At 46.0% G+C, this 17,163-nt stretch overlaps 1 protein-coding gene across 4 annotated transcripts in view; it reads right to left on the reverse strand.

Annotated features, from left to right (window-relative positions):
• The window catches only part of RHOBTB1 (Rho related BTB domain containing 1), a 120,821-nt gene that overhangs the window by 36,491 nt on the left and 67,167 nt on the right, over positions 1-17,163 (reverse strand). For all 4 annotated transcript variants that reach the window (XM_053312369.1, XM_053312371.1, XM_053312372.1 and 1 more), the window contains one exon: positions 16,128-16,231. In XM_053312369.1, coding sequence (XP_053168344.1) covers positions 16,128-16,231 — 104 coding nt within the window. The remainder of the gene's footprint in view (positions 1-16,127; positions 16,232-17,163) is intronic.

Below are 17,163 nucleotides of genomic sequence, written 5' to 3' on the forward strand. Positions count from 1 at the left end.
GAATTAAAAAAAAATTGGGGGGAAAAAGGGTTTCATACTGATTGATCAGATGAGGCAAGATGTGGTAAGGGGAGGGAATTTCCCCCCCTCTATATTTCAAAAGTGTTACTTCACTGAAAGAGAACATCACATCAAAGAGCAAACTCTGGGCAGGTTCAGATCATGCCAGATCCTGAATATGACCTCAAGCCTGCCAAGCCTATGCACTCCCTCTTCAACCCACTCCCTTTACCTTCACAGCTCATGCACCCAGAGAATCCTGGCTTCATTAAACCACAGTCCCACCTGTTGTCAAAACTGGGATCTGTGGTTGAAGTGTGGTTTACAAAGCACAACAGCAAAGCAAGATATAGAACTCTTATTTCTTGTTGTGGTTCGCAAACCACAGCTCTCATGTTTGGACAAGACACAGAGCTGTTGATTAAGAAAACTAGGATCTTCATGTCACAGCTTTGCACTAGAGGCTCAGTGATAGAGCATCTGCTCTGCACACAGAAGTTCCCAAGTTCTGTACCTGACATATTTAGGTAGATCTGGGAAAGACTCCTGTCTGAAATCTTGGAGAGTCGCTGCCAGTTACTGCAGACAATGATCTGCCTCCAGATGGACCAATGATCTGACTCCATATGAGTCAGCTTCCTATGTTCTTAAGCTGAAGGTGTAAAGGAAGGGGGGAGAGGGCAGCATGTGGGAGGCTTCAGGACACATCCATGACCCAACCAACCACTGTTTGTGAGGTGACATACAGAAAGGCGAATAACAGGCCTCAAAACAGCCATTTAAAAATGTAAATGTAATGTAATGCAGCTTTTAATTCACTAATCAAGTAAATATAGCTTAGCAAAACTATACTCCCCTTAAACAAGCACATATTTATAATTATGATTATAAGCCATTCTGTGTTTCAGGTATTTTAACATTTCCACATTAAAAATGCTAAAAAATTGAAATATTAAAGATACTAATTTAAAAGCAATACAGAACAGAACTGTGACTACCCTACAAGAGCAGGCAACAGAATATTACTAGCCAATTTTCTAACAATCTGATGTAATCCTTTACTGTTTTAGGACAAGGTTTCGTGGGCGGGGGGGGGGGGAGAAGAAGGGTCAAAAAGCCGAAGTTTTATACCTGCCTTCTTTACAGAAATAATACCATAATTTTGGGTAGAAGGGCTGCAAAGTTTACATTATTAAAAGTTGTTCATTGTTGCCTGCAGTGTTCATGTTGATGCAGAGTTTACACTAGAATTCAGGATCAAGCTGTAGTAAAATTTTAAGCGTTCAACACAACCTCAAAAATAATGCATGATGTCCCCCTCTAACTGTGGCATTTACATCGATGTGGCGTTTCTGCAATTGTTCAGCCTTTTTTCCTAACTGCGGCTTTTATGCCGATGCGGCGTTTCTGCCCAAAATTACGGTACATCGCATTTACAGATGGTGATACATCAAACGTGCCCTCCAACATTTCACAGGTGAAAACAGAGAGACACTTGTGTACTCCTGTTATCTCACACTGGGCTGGTGCTCACGATCTAGCAATCGTAGTTATGCTGCCAAATGTCAAATGGTGGTGGGAGGAGGAAATACACATGCTTCCGTTTCCCAATCTGCATGGTGAAAATGACTGGGAATCAAGAGTGTGCCTGTCAGCAGTATTTGTTTGTTTATTCAAAATATTTCTACACCACCTCTCCAGTACACTACTGCTCAGGGCAGCTAACAACGTCAATAAAACCAATAAAATAAAAACTAAAATCTCAATTAAAACCAAAATTTAAAACTACAAGTTAAAATATAAAAAGTTAAGAGGTTAAAAGGTTACAAAACCATCAGATATAGTTACAGCTATGCAGCAGGGAAATGGCTTGACTACCGAGCCAGAGGTTGCCGGTTCGAATCCCTGCTGGTATGCTTCCCAGACTATGGGAAACACCTATATTGGGAAGCAGCGATATAGGAAGATGTTGAAAGGCATCATCTCATACTGCATGGGAGGAGGCAATGGTAAACCCCTCCTGTATTCTATCAAAGACGACCACAGGGCTCTGTGGTTGCCAGTAATCAACATCGACTTGACAGCACACTTTACCTTCAAAATGTTGAAACACCTCTCTAAAAAGACGGGCCTTCAACAATTTTTTAAAGACGCTAAGGGGGGGAGCATGGAGGAGCTGTTCTGGGAGGGCTTTCCAAAGTTGAGGGGCCACAACTGAAATGGCCCTGTCTCTAGTTCGGATCTCCATTAATGGGCAGACTATGAGCAAGGCCTGGGTATGATAGCTGGATCATGACAACCAGCCTATTATGTATGCTTCCCCTGCCCTCTCCCCATACTACTACACATTCGTGAAAGTATTTACATTATTAAAATTCACTAATTTACTTCTGTCTGTTCTGTAGCGAAGACAAAAACAGCTTTAGCCAGGACCCTTCAGGACCCCCACCGCTTATTAAGATCTTCTGCAGAGGTCCGTCTGCAGCTGCCCCCAGTTCATCTGGTGGCAACTCAGGGCGGAGCCTTTTCTATAGCACCGCCCTGAGGCTTTGGAACAAACTCCCTATTGTTGTAAGAGCGTCCCCATTTCTAGCTGGTTTGAAAAGAGCACTCAAGCCTTTGACTAGCATAAGTTAGTTTTTATTGTTGTTCTGCTATTTTGAATTGTTTTAAAAGTTTTAATTCTGGTTTTATTGTTTAGTTTGTAAACTGCCAGGAGACATGGGTATGTGGTGGTATATTAATTACTTACTTAATTGATTGATTAATAGATTAATAGCTGCAATGGCAGATCTTGAAAGAAGGACAAACATCTCCTATCATTACTATGATTCATTGTCTGAATATTTTATTAACCTGATTATATCTCTTCTGGTGATTGAGGGAATGGGGAGAGGGGTAACAGAATCTCAGACCTCATAGATATCTAGCATCACAAAGCCCTAATCAAGAACGACACGTTGCTTACCTGTAACTTGGGTTCTTCTAGTGGTCATCTGTGCTCTTACACGAATGGGCTTTGCGCCTGTGCAGAAACAACACCGGAGCTTCCAAGCTAGAGTTCTTTAACTTTTGGCGGTAACCCTGCCCCCTCGGTATATAGGCGGCTGTGCGGGCTTCCCTCTCCAGTCTTCTGAGTCTGCAATCTGAAAGAGACTAGCAGAAAAGACATGAGAAGAGGGGAGGATGGGTGGGCATGTAAGAGCACAGATGACCACTAGAAGAACCCAAGTTACAGGTAAGCGACCTGTCGTTCTTCGACGTGGTCTCTGTGCTTTACATGGATGGGCGCATAGCAAGCTGCACCCGTGCCATGCTCACCTGGAGGAGGGATCAGGCGAAGATGGATTGTAGCACTGCCCTGCCAAATGCCATGTCTTTTCTGGCTTGGACATCCAGGGCGCAGTGTTGTACGAATGAGTGTTTTGACGCCCACGTAGCCGCCTGGCAGATGACGTCCAAAGGAATGGACCTGTCAAAGGCAGTGGAAGCAATTACTGCTCTCGTTGAATGTGCCTTGACAGAGGGCAGGACAGGCTTCTTGGAAATTTGGTATACTAGGGAGAGGGTGTGGACCACCCATCTGGATATAGTCTGCGTAGAAGCCTGCTTGCCTCTGTTAGATCCAGAGTGGAGTACGAAGAGAGAGTTGGAGGTGCGAAGGGCAGAGGTGCGGTCGATGTAGAAAGCGAGTGCCCTGTGAACATCTAGAGTATGGAGATGTCGTTCAGCCTCAGTCAACAGCTCGGAGAAGAATGCAGGTAAGGAGATCGGTTGGGAGCGGTGAAACGAGGTGACCACCTTCGGTAGGAAGGTAATGTCCGGTCTAAGGACGGCTTTTTCTTTGTGGAAAATTAAGTACGGTGGGTCAACTCTAAGTGCCCTGAGTTCACTGACCCGCCTGGCCGAGGTGATGGCTGTGAGGAAGGCTACTTTACAGGAAAGGAGGTCGAGATAAATCGTAGCCATAGGTTCAAAGGGAGGGTACATGAGGGAGGAGAGCACCAAGGTCAGGTCCCAAGCCGGGGCCATGACCAGCGGGTCTGGATAGAGGTTAGTGAGTCCTTTAAGGAAATGCTTGACAGTAGGGTGTTGGAACCACGATGGTGTGGAGGGCGGAGAGTTAGCCACTATGGCTGTGATATGAATGCACAAGGAAGGCATCTTAAGTCCGGCCTCCTTGAGGGACAGCAGCAGATATGAACAAACATGTTCTACAGAAACAGAGTGTATGGGAATCTCCCTGTCTTTTAGAAAGTTCTGAATGCGTGTCCACTTGTGAGAATAGGAGGTGACAGTAGAGGGTTTACGTGAGGCCTGGACTATTCTTTGCAGGTCTGCAGGAAGGTTGGGACTATGTGCCAAGCTGTGAGATGGAGGCGCTGTAGATCTGGATGGAGAAGGTGATCGCCTTGCAGGGAGAGGAGGTGAGGCGTGTGCGGGAAGTGGTGGTAGCGGTGTTTGGATAGGCGGAGGAGTCAGGGGAACCAGGGCCTCCTGGGCCACCACGGGGCAATGAGTATGCAATGCGGGCGGTCCTGGGAGATCTTCTGAAGGACTCGAGGAAGTAGAGGAATTGGAGGGAAGGCATAGACTAGGAGTCCTGTCCAAGTCATGGCAAATGCGTCCCCCAACAAATTGAGTCCGATCCCGGACCTGGAGCAATATTGGTGGCATTGTGCATTTGCCTCTGATGCGAAGAGGTCTATTTCTGGGAGGAACCAGCAGCGGAAGAGGGAGCGGAGCGTGGGGGGATGTAATTGCCATTTGTGTGATGTTGTTTGAGTCCTGCTTAGCCTGTCTGCCATAACGTTGTCTTGGTCCTGTATATGGACCGCCAGGGGGGTGATGCCGTGGTAAATGCACCAGAACCACATTTCCATGGCCAGGAACAGGAGGGAGCCAGAGGAGGTGCCGCCCTGTCTGTTCAGGTAAGCTTTGGCGGTAGTATTGTCCGTTTGGATGAGAATGTGAGAGCCCCGTATCAGGGAGAGGAAGGCTCTTAGGGCCTTGAAGATGGCTAACAGTTTGAGATAACTGATGTGGTGGGCAGCTTTGGTCGGGGACCAGATGCCATGGATGTTGTGATTGTTGGCGTGGGCACCCCAACCTTCTATGGATGCGTCCGTGGTGAGTAGGAGGGCGGGACGCGGGGGCTGGAAGGGGGAGCCAACATGGAGGTTGACAGGGTCCGTCCACCACCGCAGGGAGTATAGGACCCGAGGCGGGATCCTTAGGGTGTTGGCGAGGGAGTCCTCGTGTGGAGAGAATACTGAAAGGAACCAATGTTGAAGAGTCCTGGCCTGTAGACAGGCGTGAGGGAGTGTAGAATTATGCTAGCCTTGTGATAGTAGTGATGCATAAAATACTTGGCTAACTCGCAAGTTTATAATGATCTAGAAGATAGGAAACAATATACTAATTTGTAATAGCTCATTTCTGTAACCCTATGAGCCATGTGATCTTGACAAATTAAGAAACTTAGGTAGTACTTGCAAACAGTATGTATGGAAGAATGCATGCGTGAGCAACATCAAGTGTGCCCCAGCCCCACTCTCTTTCAAACACGAACAATGTTGGGAAAGATGCCAAAGGCCTGAAGAATCGGTGAAAACCGGGGAGAACTGCCAAAGACATTGTAAAGGAGAAAGAACTGGGAATAGAACAAAAAGATAAGATGAGTACATCTTGTGATCACGGAAATGGAAGTGGACTGAAGATGTACCAGCCAGAGTGGAAACATCCCTTTATAAGTCAGGCAGGAAACCAGAAGATCCCGGAGAAGCATCACCACCCAGAGTGAGGCCTCCATGCTTCTTCCAACACTCCTTCCAAAGACTGATCATCTTTGGAGTGGGGCTGGTGAGTAAGTGTGTGTGTGAGAGAGAGAATTAGGAGCTAGCTTGTTGTTTAACTGTCTATAATAAACATGATTCATTGATTGACTAAAACCAGCTGGTGTCTGTGTCCGTTTTCCTGGGGCTGCCTTGTTGTTGGGCCATGCAGTGCTAGAGGGCTTAGAGTAAATAAACGGTCCCACAGGAGGACGTAGGTGGTGGAAGCCATGTGGCCTAATAGGCACTGAATTGTTCGTGCTGACTGACATGGGTGTTAGAGGAGGTTGGATGACAAGTCCAGTATAGCCTAAATTCTGTGCTGAGGCAAGAAATTTTTTGACTGAGTGGAGTCAAAGAGGATTCCCAGGAATTCTATCGTTCTGGAAGGGTTGAGCTTCGATTTCTCGTAGTTCACCTGGAGGCCCAGATTGGAAAGGAAGTTGATGACCATGAGAAGGTCTCTGAGTAGAGACTGCGGGTTGTCGGCTACCACAAGCCAATCGTCAAGGTACAGAAAAATGGAATGTTCTGTTGTTGCAGGGTCGCCACCACCGCGGCCATGCATTTGGTCAACACCCGGGGTGCGGATGCCAGTCCGAAGGGGAGGGCGCGAAATTGGTAAGTGTTGTCCGCTATTTGGAAGCGGAGGAAACAACGGTGCTGGAGTCTGATGGTAATGTGATAATATGCATCCTTGAGGTCTATAGAGTCGTGTTAGGACAAACCACTGATTTTTGTGCAGAAGGGAGATGATAGTGGGAATAGTGACCATCCAGAACCTGCAGTACGTGATGTAGGAGTTCAGCTCTCGGAGATCCAGGATGGGCTGAAGGGAGCCGTCCAGCTTGGGGACCATGAAGTAACGGGAGTGGAAACTCGAGGACTGTGGATTGTGAGCCAGTTCTATTGCAGATTTGGAGAGTAGAGAGTCGACTTCCGCCAAGAGAGCTGGGGTGGGCGGAGTGGGTAACGGAGGGTTAACAGTCCACATCCCATCATTGATGTTTGGAGGAGTATGGTTGATGCTGCCATTTTTGTGGTTACAAAAATGGCAACATCAACCATACTCCTCCAAACATCAATACTATCAACCTCAAGACAAGTCCTTTCGTTCTACCAGGAACCAGCCTTACAGAAAGCGTGCACACTTCGCTGGATCCAAACTACAGCAACAATCCAAAGGATCTCAGCCCCCAGCCAAAAGACAATGATTCGCATCCTCCTCCCCGCTGGGGCACCAGACTCTCCTCTTTCATTCCCACCTGGGAAAATATCACAATGGACTCCTGGGCTCTGACCATCGTGAGGGTCGGTTATGCTATAGAATTTGCATCCACCCCTCCATACAACCCTCCGTTACCCACTCCGCCCACCCCAGCTCTCTTGGCGGAAAACCCATGGAACAGTCCGTGTTACGACATTTCTGCACTTTTGGAAGAGTATCATCTGTTTTCTCTCCGAATAGGGAGGAGCCATCAAAAGGAAGATCTTCCACCCTAGATCTAGTGTCGGGAGTGAGGCCAGAAGATTGGAGCCAGGCGTGGCGACAGAGGTCACCACCACCTTAGTGGGCCCTTCCGTGGAGTGGCGAATTGCATGGAGCTCTTGTTTGAAGACCTGCGTGGCTTCATGGAGGAAAACCTTGGTGGGGCCCTGCTGTTCTTCAGGGAGATGGTCTAGAAAGGGGGCAATATGGTCCCAAAGAAAAGACTGATACCTAGCGTAGTAGACCTGGTAATTTGTAATTCTTGTTAATAAAGAAGCAATTGAATACAAACGCCTTTCAAATGTATCCATTTCCTTTCCTTCCTTGTCGGGTGGGGTGGAGGAGGAATACCCCCGGAATTTAGAGAGGGAAGACTCCACAACAATAGAATCAGTAGACGGGTGTTGTTTCAGGAAGGAGTTTTCCTGATCTGTCGAGGTGTGAACCTTGTAGAAGGAGTCAAGCTGCTTAGATGTTTGAGGAAGAGAGGAAGGGTTGGTCCAAGAGGCCTTGGCCACCTTGAGAATGGACGGGTTCAATGGGAGCGATACCAATGGACGGGCATTGTGTTCGATCAGCTGGAATAGGGGGTTGGGTTCGGATTTATCCCCCTGAGAGAGCTGGACTCCCAAGGAAGCCATCATACGCGAGACAAAGTCTGTGTAAATTCGGAAATCTTCCGATGGAAAATTGGGCCTAGGATCCAATAGCAGAGAAGGAGGCGAGGAGACCAATGATATTCTGTCTGATAAAGATGACTCTGGGCCCTCCTCATCCGAGGACGAATCTGACTAGTCGGACGAAATTGGAGGTGGAAGCAGCCGAATTCGGAGCCGAGGAGCTGGTCTGGAGTCCAGAGCAATGGTGGCCGTAGCTGCCTGTACAGGCGAATTTCTAGGTGGAACCCATGGTGGTAAAAGGGATGTAGTTCAGAGTGGAGGCGGAGGAGGGAGAGGTGTTGGTCCCGAAGGCGGATTCGGGATTGAAGCCGAAGTCGAGTAAGCCGGGCGAGGAGATGCAGGACGCCGAAGGGGCGGCTCCGCGGCAGTCGAGGCCCGATGGCATTGGCGAACCTCCTGATGAGCATAGAAATAGTCCGCTTCTTCCTCCACTTGCCTGGCATAGCGCTTGTCCAGAGCAGCTTTGAGGTCTTGATTGGCCCAGCAGCACGGTTGCTCCAGAGGGAGTTCCTCAGGTTCAGAGTCATGCTCAGACTCGTATACAGGATCGCAAGGACTAGAACCGTAGGCCACCTCAGTATCTAAAACAGTCTCCATTTGTAAAGCACGGGATCGACGTTTGGTATCGTGCGTCGACTTCTGTTTCTTTGTTGGCGGTTTGGAGGGAGCGCGACGGTCCTTCTTTCTCTTTTTCTTTTTGGCTGGCTGGACAGAGCATGGTGCCATCAACGCCACCGTCGAAATCGACACTGCCACCGAACTCCTCGGTACCGACGTCGAAGCCTGAGCGACAGGATTGACCAGTATAGGCACCTCTGGGGTGGTTGTCAAGACTCCCGGAGGGGACGAAACGGGCTGTAAGCCCTGGGCTGCAGGAGAGGCACTGGACGAAGCCTGCATAGTGTACAGTCTGTTCAAGCCCGTACCCTTGAACGCTTGTTTCCAAAGCCAAAAATGAAGCTGAGAGGTCCGATTTTTGCGCGCCTGCTTGCTAAAGGCCGCACAATGCAGACAAGAGCCAGCTTTATGGGTTTCACCCAGGCAGAAAAGGCAGAGTTTGTGGCCGTCAGTCGAAGGGGATTTTAGATTTGCAGCGACCACACTGCTTAAATTTTGTAGTCTTTGCCATAGGCCAAAGAAGGTACTAAAGAAAAAATGGATGCAAAGAGGCCGTAACACGCCAGGCCCGAAGGCCATGATGGAATGGAAAATAAACTCTGAGGGAAGGAGAGAGGGGGTGCCGGGGAGAAATAAAAACGCTAACGAGGGGGGGTACTGAACAGAAATAAGGGGGAAAGGTGATAAAGCAGTACTTAGCAAAGATTCTAGCAAAGAGTTGCTCAACGATGTGTCTTCAATCGCGGACAAAGAAAGACTGGAGAGGGAAGCCCGTGCAGTCACCTATATACCGAGGGAGCGGGGTTACTGCCAAAAGTTAAGAACTCTAGCTTGGAAGCTCCGATGTGGTCTCTGCGCAGGTGCAAAGCCCATTCGTGTAAAGCACAGAGACCACGTCGAAGAACATGAATTACCGAGGTGAACTTAGTTAGGGCAGTGCTTGCATGGAAACAGACTGGAGTCTCCAAGTAGCACCAAGCAACCAGACCATCTCTCTAATGCATGACCCAAAAGGGAAAAGGCAGAAAGGAAAGGAGAGGCAGGGAAGGAAATCTCTGTATGTGTGTATCTCAGGGAGAGAAATACGTGGAGTGTAAGAAATGGGAGGTGAAGTACATCCTCCTCAAAACACCGCCTAAAATTATATATTCATAACCACTTACATAGTTTAGAATCTCCGATTTGGCACAAAACATGTAAAGGGCAGGAAAATCCACAATTTTACTACTTTGTTTGAGTTAAGATGATTGGTAGAGTGTGTAAGGGAATAGCTATTCTGTATTAAGTGATCTTGAGAGCAGAACTACACAATGGCTATGCAATTTCCTTTTAAATTTATATATATATATATAGTGCAGTCTCTGAGATTACAATTTGAAACAGAAGACTGAAGAGTGTGGGGGAAGAGAGGTTTCTTAACCTTTTCTATCTTGAGGCTATTTTTCTGCCAAAACCAACCCCACCTCCCACTGCTTTTCTTTTCACTGGGGAAAACCTATATGCGCTCAGCGACTTTTGGACATCACAGTTTTGCAACAATAATGAAAGATACTAGATAGATGTTTGTTTTTAACTACATGATCATTTTCCAGTTTTGACAAAAGTCACCGGCCATCTCAGCAAATTTTATCCATGTGGCCTCAGAATAAAAATCCAAATTGACTAATATGGCCAAGTAAGCAACATTATTCATATAATGATTCCCACACAAATTATGCATGCCTTTTGTAGGATCAGGATCATTGTCATCACACGCCCCTGCTCTCTGTGAACCTTGGAACATGCCTGACTTTGCCCCCCTAATCTCCACTAATCTGCTCACTGACGTAGCTTATCTTGACATATATTATAAGGACACATCAAGGAGGGAGTTAAAGAATAAACAGGGACACAACTAGCCCTGCTCAGTTAGGAGCCATCACAACTTAAATTTACGAATACTGGAGTAGATACCTGAACAACTAAGAAATGTCTTCTGTGATTTGCAGCATTTGCACAGTATAGTGTAAGTGCACTTGAAATACTTAATCAAATGCTGCAATTAGGGCTTTGGGCATCTTTTAAAAACAAACTGCCAAGACACAGTCTGCAAAACCAGGCACTTCTCATGAGAGACCCCCTCAGTCTGACTCATTATTATGAACCTTACACGAGGGCTGTAATGCATAGGTAGATTGTTGGAGAATGAGGAACAGCAAGGGCTGTAGAAAAGGCTGTTAAGAAAGATTCATCAGCAGGGGCTGGGCAGGAGACTTCTGATGATATTGAGAAGATTTGGTGTGCTGCTCATAGGCTTAGATCTTGGGCCACTCCTGCTGCTACATAACATCCTTTTTTGAGTGTTAAAAAGGTTGTTATGTAGCAGCAGGAGTGGCCCAAGATCTAAGCCTATGAGCAGCACACCAAATCTTCTCAATATCATCAGAAGTCTCCTGCCCAGCCCCTGCTGATGAATCTTTCTTAACAGCCTTTTCTACAGCCCTTGCTGTTCCTCATTCTCCAACAATCTACCTATGCATTACAGCCCTCGTGTAGGGTTCATAATAATCCATTTTCCACTAAATGCACCAACCTGATTATGTGATGGGCTTCCATGCTAGTGCCAGTCAGGAACGTGCGGTCCAGTGCATCGAAGCTCCCCATGGAGTAAGACCAGTGGACATGGTAGGAAGCTCGCAAACATTATAGCCCCTGTATATAGCCCCTCCCAGAAGCCATATCTGGCAGCCTCCATATGAGAGGCATAGCATATGAGAGGCTATTATTACAGGTGAAACTCAAAAAATTAGAATATTGTGCAAAAGTTCATTAATTTCAGTAATGCAAATTAAAAGGTGAAACTGATATATGAGACAGGCGCATTACATGCAAAGCGAGATAAGTCAAGCCTTAATTTGTTATAATTGTGATGATCATGGCGTACAGCTCATGAGAACCCCAAATCCACAATCCCAGAAAATTAGAATATTGTGAAAAGGTTCAACAGTAGGCTCCAGGTGTCCCACTCCAATCAGCTAATCAATCCATAACGCCTGCAAAGGGTTCCTGAGCCTTTAAATGGTCTCTCAGTCTGGTTCATTAGGAATCACAATCATGGGAAAGACTGCTGACTTGACAGTTGTGCAGAAAACCATCATTGACACCCTCCATAAGGAGGGAAAGCCTCAAAAGGTAATTGCAAAAGAAGTTGGATGTTCCCAAAGTGCTGTATCAAAGCACATTAATAGAAAGTTATGTGGAAGGGAAAACTGTGGAAGAAAAAGGTGCACAAGCAGCAGGGATGACCGCAGCCTGGAGAGGATTGTCAGGAAAAGGCCATTCAAAAGTGTTGGGGACTTTCACAAGGAGTGGACTGAGGCTGGAGTTAGTGCATCAAGAGCCACCACACACAGACGGATCCTGGACATGGGCTTCAAATGTCGTATTCCTCTTGTCAAGCCGCTCCTGAACAACAAACAACGTCAGAAGCGTCTTACCTGGGCTCAAGAAAAAAAGAACTGGTCTGTTGATCAGTGGTCCAAAGTCCTCTTTTCTGATGAGAGCAACTTTTGCATCTCATTTGGAAACCAAGGACCCAGAGTCTGGAGGAAGAATGGAGAGGCACACAATGCAACATGCTTGAAGTCCAGTGTGAAGTTTCCACAGTCTGTGTTGATTTGGGGAGCCATGTCATCTGCTGGTGTTGGTCCACTGTGCTTCATTAAGTCCAGGGTCAACGCAGCCATCTATCAGGAGATTTTGGAGCACTTCATGCTTCCTTCCGCAGACGAGCTGTATGGGGATGCTGACTTCATTTTCCAGCAGGACTTGGCACCTGCCCACACTGCCAAAAGTACCAAAACCTGGTTCAATGACCATGGGATTACTGTGCTTGATTGGCCAGCAAACTCGCCTGACCTGAACCCCATAGAGAATCTATGGGGCATTGCCAAGAGAAGGATGAGAGACATGAGACCAAACAATGCAGAAGAGCTGAAGGTCGCTATTGAAGCATCCTGGTCTTCCATAACACCTCAGCAGTGCCACAGGCTGATAGCATCCATGCCACGCCACATTGAGGCAGTAATTGCTGCAAAAGTGGCCCAAAACAAGTACTGAATACATATGCATGCTTATACTTTTCAGAGGTCCGATATTGTTCTATTTACAATCCTTGTTTTATTGGTTTCATGTAATATTCTAATTTTCTGGGATTGTGGATTTGGGGTTCTCATGAGCTGTACGCCATGATCATCACAATTATAACAAATTAAGGCTTGACTTATCTCGCTTTGCATGTAATGCGTCTATCTCATATATCAGTTTCACCTTTTAATTTGCATTACTGAAATTAATGAACTTTTGCACGATATTCTAATTTTTCGAGTTTCACCTGTAGATCACTTTTGAAAAAAGTGGCATTGGATGCCTCAGAGTTAGCTAATTACAGATCTGTTTCTAATCTTCCATGGATGGGCAAGGGGATTGAGTGGTTGGAGGCCTCTTAGCTCCAGGCAGTTTTGGATGATGCAGATTATCTAGACCCATTTCAAACTGGCTTTTGTGGGGGCTATGGGGTTGAGACTGCCTTGGTTGGCCTGATAGATGATCTCCAACTGGCTATCAACAGAGGGAGTGTGACTCTGCTGATCCTTTTGGATCCCTCTGCAACCATGGACTGCCTGAGGGAGGTGGGATTGGGTGGCACTGTTTTACAGTGGTTCCACTTCTACCTCTCTGGCAGATTCCAGATGGTGTTTCTTGGAGACTGTCGCGCTACAAAGCGAGAACTGGTGTGGAGTTACACAAGGCTCCATACTGTCTCCAATGCTCTTTAATATATACATGAAACCACTGGGAGAGATCATCAGGAGGTTTAGTGCAGGGTGTTATCAATATGCTGATGATACCTAGATTTACTTCTCCATGTTAACCTCATCAGGAAATGGCATATCTTCCCTTAATGCCTGCCTGGAGGCGGTAATGGGCTGGATGAGGGACAACAAACTGAGGTTGAACCCAAATAAGATGGAAGTACTGACTGTGGGGGTCAGGACCAGTGGTCCCTCTAATTTTTTTCATCTCTGTGTGGAATGATTTTTGTTCTGGGTGGCAGTATCAAGGCACTGTGTGCGCACACGCATTCAGAGTGGGGCCATCCTAATTCAACCTGAGCGGGATCTACAATTAACTGAGCGGACATCAGAAAACTTGTAAGCGCGTGCATGTGCGCATGCCTTAGAGCAGGGATGGGGAACCTTGGCACTCCTGCAGATCTTGGCCTACAATTCCCATAATCCCTAGCTATTGGCCTCTGTGGCTGGAGATTATGGGAGTTGTAGTCCAAAAACAGCTGGAGTGCCAAGGTTCCCCATCCCTGCCTTAGAGGGAACAGTGGCCGGGACCTGAGAGATGGTTTAGATCAGCCTGTTCTGGATGGGGTTACACTCCCCCTGAAAGATCAGGTACATCGCTTGGGAGTGCTCCTGGACTCAAAGATCTCCCTGGTTTCTCAGGTTGAGGCAGTGGCCAGGAGCACTTTTTATCAGCTTCGGTTGATACGTCAGCTACGTTAATTCTAGAGGTGAATGACCCTAAAACAGTGGTACATATGCTGGTAACCTCCAGACTTGACAACTATAATGCGCTCTATGTGGGGCTGCTTTTGTATGTAGTCTGGAAATTACAATTGGTACAGAATGCAGCAGCCAGATTGGTCTCTGGGACAACACAAAGGGACCACATAACACCGGTTTTGAAAGAACTGCACTGGCTGCCAATATGTTTCCGGGTGAAATACATAGTGCTGGTTATTACCTATAAAGCCCATAATGGCTTGGGTCTAGGCAAAGTAGTGCCTCCTTTGTTATCCCACCTTTTATGATCTTCTGGAGAGGTCCAGTTAGGTTGCCACCAGCTTGTCTGGTGGCGACTCAGGACTGGGCTTTCTCTGTGGCTGCCTGTGAACGGGCTTTGGAATATACTCCCTGCTGAAATAAGAGCATCTCCTTCTGGGTTTGTTTTCAGGAAGACCCTCAAGACTCTCCTGTTCTCACAAGCTTTTAATCAGAATTAATTTTAATAATTTGTTTTATATTGTTTTATTGTTTTATGTATTTTAATCTGTGATTTTTAATATTAAAATCTGTACACCACCTAGAGATGTACATATCAGGTAGTATAAAAATATGATAGATAGATAGATAGATAGATAGATAGATAGATAGATAGATAGATAATATGAGGTGGCCCTCATTGCTGGTTCTTTCTCCCTCCTTCCCCAGATATAATTGCTAAATGGCACTGAAAGTGAAGACAGATTTTACATTTTAAAACTGCAAAACTGGCTTGAAAGAACTTTCCCTGTTCTGAAAGCACATGAACATTTTTCTATCTTGGGAGAAGCTCTGAAAATACAAGTGTTGCAAGCACTTTGGGGAAAAGCTGGCTGTGATGGTTACATTCAGACCAGTGTCCATGATATCACCAACCTTATTTCCCCCAATCTTGTATTTATAAAATGTTTGTGGGTTGATTTTTTTTTTTTGGTCAAATGAAGGATGTGCACATATAAATGTATATATACATTTGTATAAATGTGTAAATGACATCTTATATTAAACATGGCAGGTACCCCAAATGAACTACAAGAGAAGGAACAAGACTGAGCGTTGCCTTCGGGGCATACATACAAAGTAACTTTTTGGATCCCAGCCAACGATCTTCAATTTTGATCCAAAGAGATTTGATCTTTAGGTAATACAACTCATTCCCTTTGATTATATTTAATTAAGAAAATAGGGAGGAAGACTCCCATTGATTTTAAAGGGCATCAGTCAGGTTGCAATCCTACATATACTTTAAGCAAGTATCACTTCGATGACCTCACAAGGACTTAGCTGAGGCCAGGAAATTTAGGGTTACAGACACAAAACATCTCCCCCATTCACATCAACATGGCAGATGGTTAATAACCACAGTGGACAGCTATGAATAACCTGGGGAAAACCAAGAGTTACTCCACTGTTACAATTATGTAGGGTAACATCTGTGTCACTGAGATCTAGATTATTTTCATTTCACATTATGTGTGGTGGTTGAAGTTGAAAGATTTCCCCCTCTACACAATGACAGGTGATTGTATTCTTTAAAATGCACCTGGCAGCTACTTCAGCAATAAGTGAATTGATTACCCTTCATCATGGCCACCCAAGCAAGCATTAGCACTCTGGTTACTTGTTACAACCTTTTTTCAGATGCTCTTTGAAATGCAAAACATTTCAAGACTTCCGTTCAAAGCCTTAAATCCACTGATCAACTATATACATAGTTTAACAAACTTGTATTCCCTTCAGATCAGTATATATTTATAATCCTTGTGACAGATGTTGCTCTTTGAAAAAGGTAGGAATATGAACACTCTTGATCAATTTAATGCCTCCTATTCCACTCTTCCTAGCCACAGTTCTTTTAATGCTACATTTTGCACCACTTGTAACTGAAAAAAATGGGCTGGCTTCCACTTACCTTCCATAAGCAAAGCGTCTATCTTTGTGGTGATCTCCAAATGTGTCCCAGAGCCTGAGAGAAACACTCACTTCATCAACTACATCGCGAGAACGTTCGAGAACCTGAAAAGGGTTTATTTTCACCAGTTAAAAGCTTTGCAAACATAATTCCCTGAAAAAAGGTCTGAAGGTGTGATACACCCTAGCATATAATCAAAGGTTCAGACCACACCAGTGTTCACTCTAATTTTTTTAATCTATGTGCGGAACAAGCTTTGTTCTGGGAGGCAGTTTCAAGGCAGTGTGCGTGCACATGGAGTAGAGCCTTCTTGAGTCAACCTGAGTGTGGGAACTAAAACTAAATGAAAGGACATCAAATAACTTGTGAGCATGCACATGTGTGCACGCCTTAGAGAGTCATCCCCTGTCTTCTCCCATGCACATGGTCATTTTGCCTCACCTAACTCAACAAAACTCTTATTCTGATCAGATTCGGGTTTAGGATTTGGCAGATAGACATTTCCTGGTCAACCTCAGGAAATTGAGGGAGGAGGGGAATAAACCACACATAGAAAAAAAAAATCAGAGATAAAATCTCACATAGAACAACTCAAGGTGGTAGCAGCCTCTGTGGTCCCTCTCCCTCGTGCGTGTGCTTGGTGCCAGTACCATCGCTGGCTCCCTTTCCACTCAAGCAGCTCTAAAACATGGTTTGTCTGTTGTAAACTTGGAGGCTGTTCTCCCGTGCAGGCAAAACCAGGCTAACAAAGCCAAGCCTGCTCTTGCCTGCACGTGAGAACCGCCAGGATCATACTTGATTCCAGCAGCACCTCAGCAGCAAAGCTACCAAGCCAGCCACCCTCTTAAATGGGGTTAAGCAAGCTAGCGCTCTCTTACCTCCGCTTTTAGGATCGTCTGCCAGCCTTGGCTGCTTGCTCCCAGCTGGCGTGGGGGAAATCCCCATAATGTACTGTACACTCACGTGGTGCATTATGGGAATTCCGGGGGCTGGGATGAAGTATTCCAGCTCCCGGCCCACTGCACGGCCAGCAGCT

The sequence above is a fragment of the Hemicordylus capensis genome, chromosome 3, assembly GCF_027244095.1.
Source record: "Hemicordylus capensis ecotype Gifberg chromosome 3, rHemCap1.1.pri, whole genome shotgun sequence".
Taxonomy (NCBI): domain Eukaryota; kingdom Metazoa; phylum Chordata; class Lepidosauria; order Squamata; family Cordylidae; genus Hemicordylus; species Hemicordylus capensis.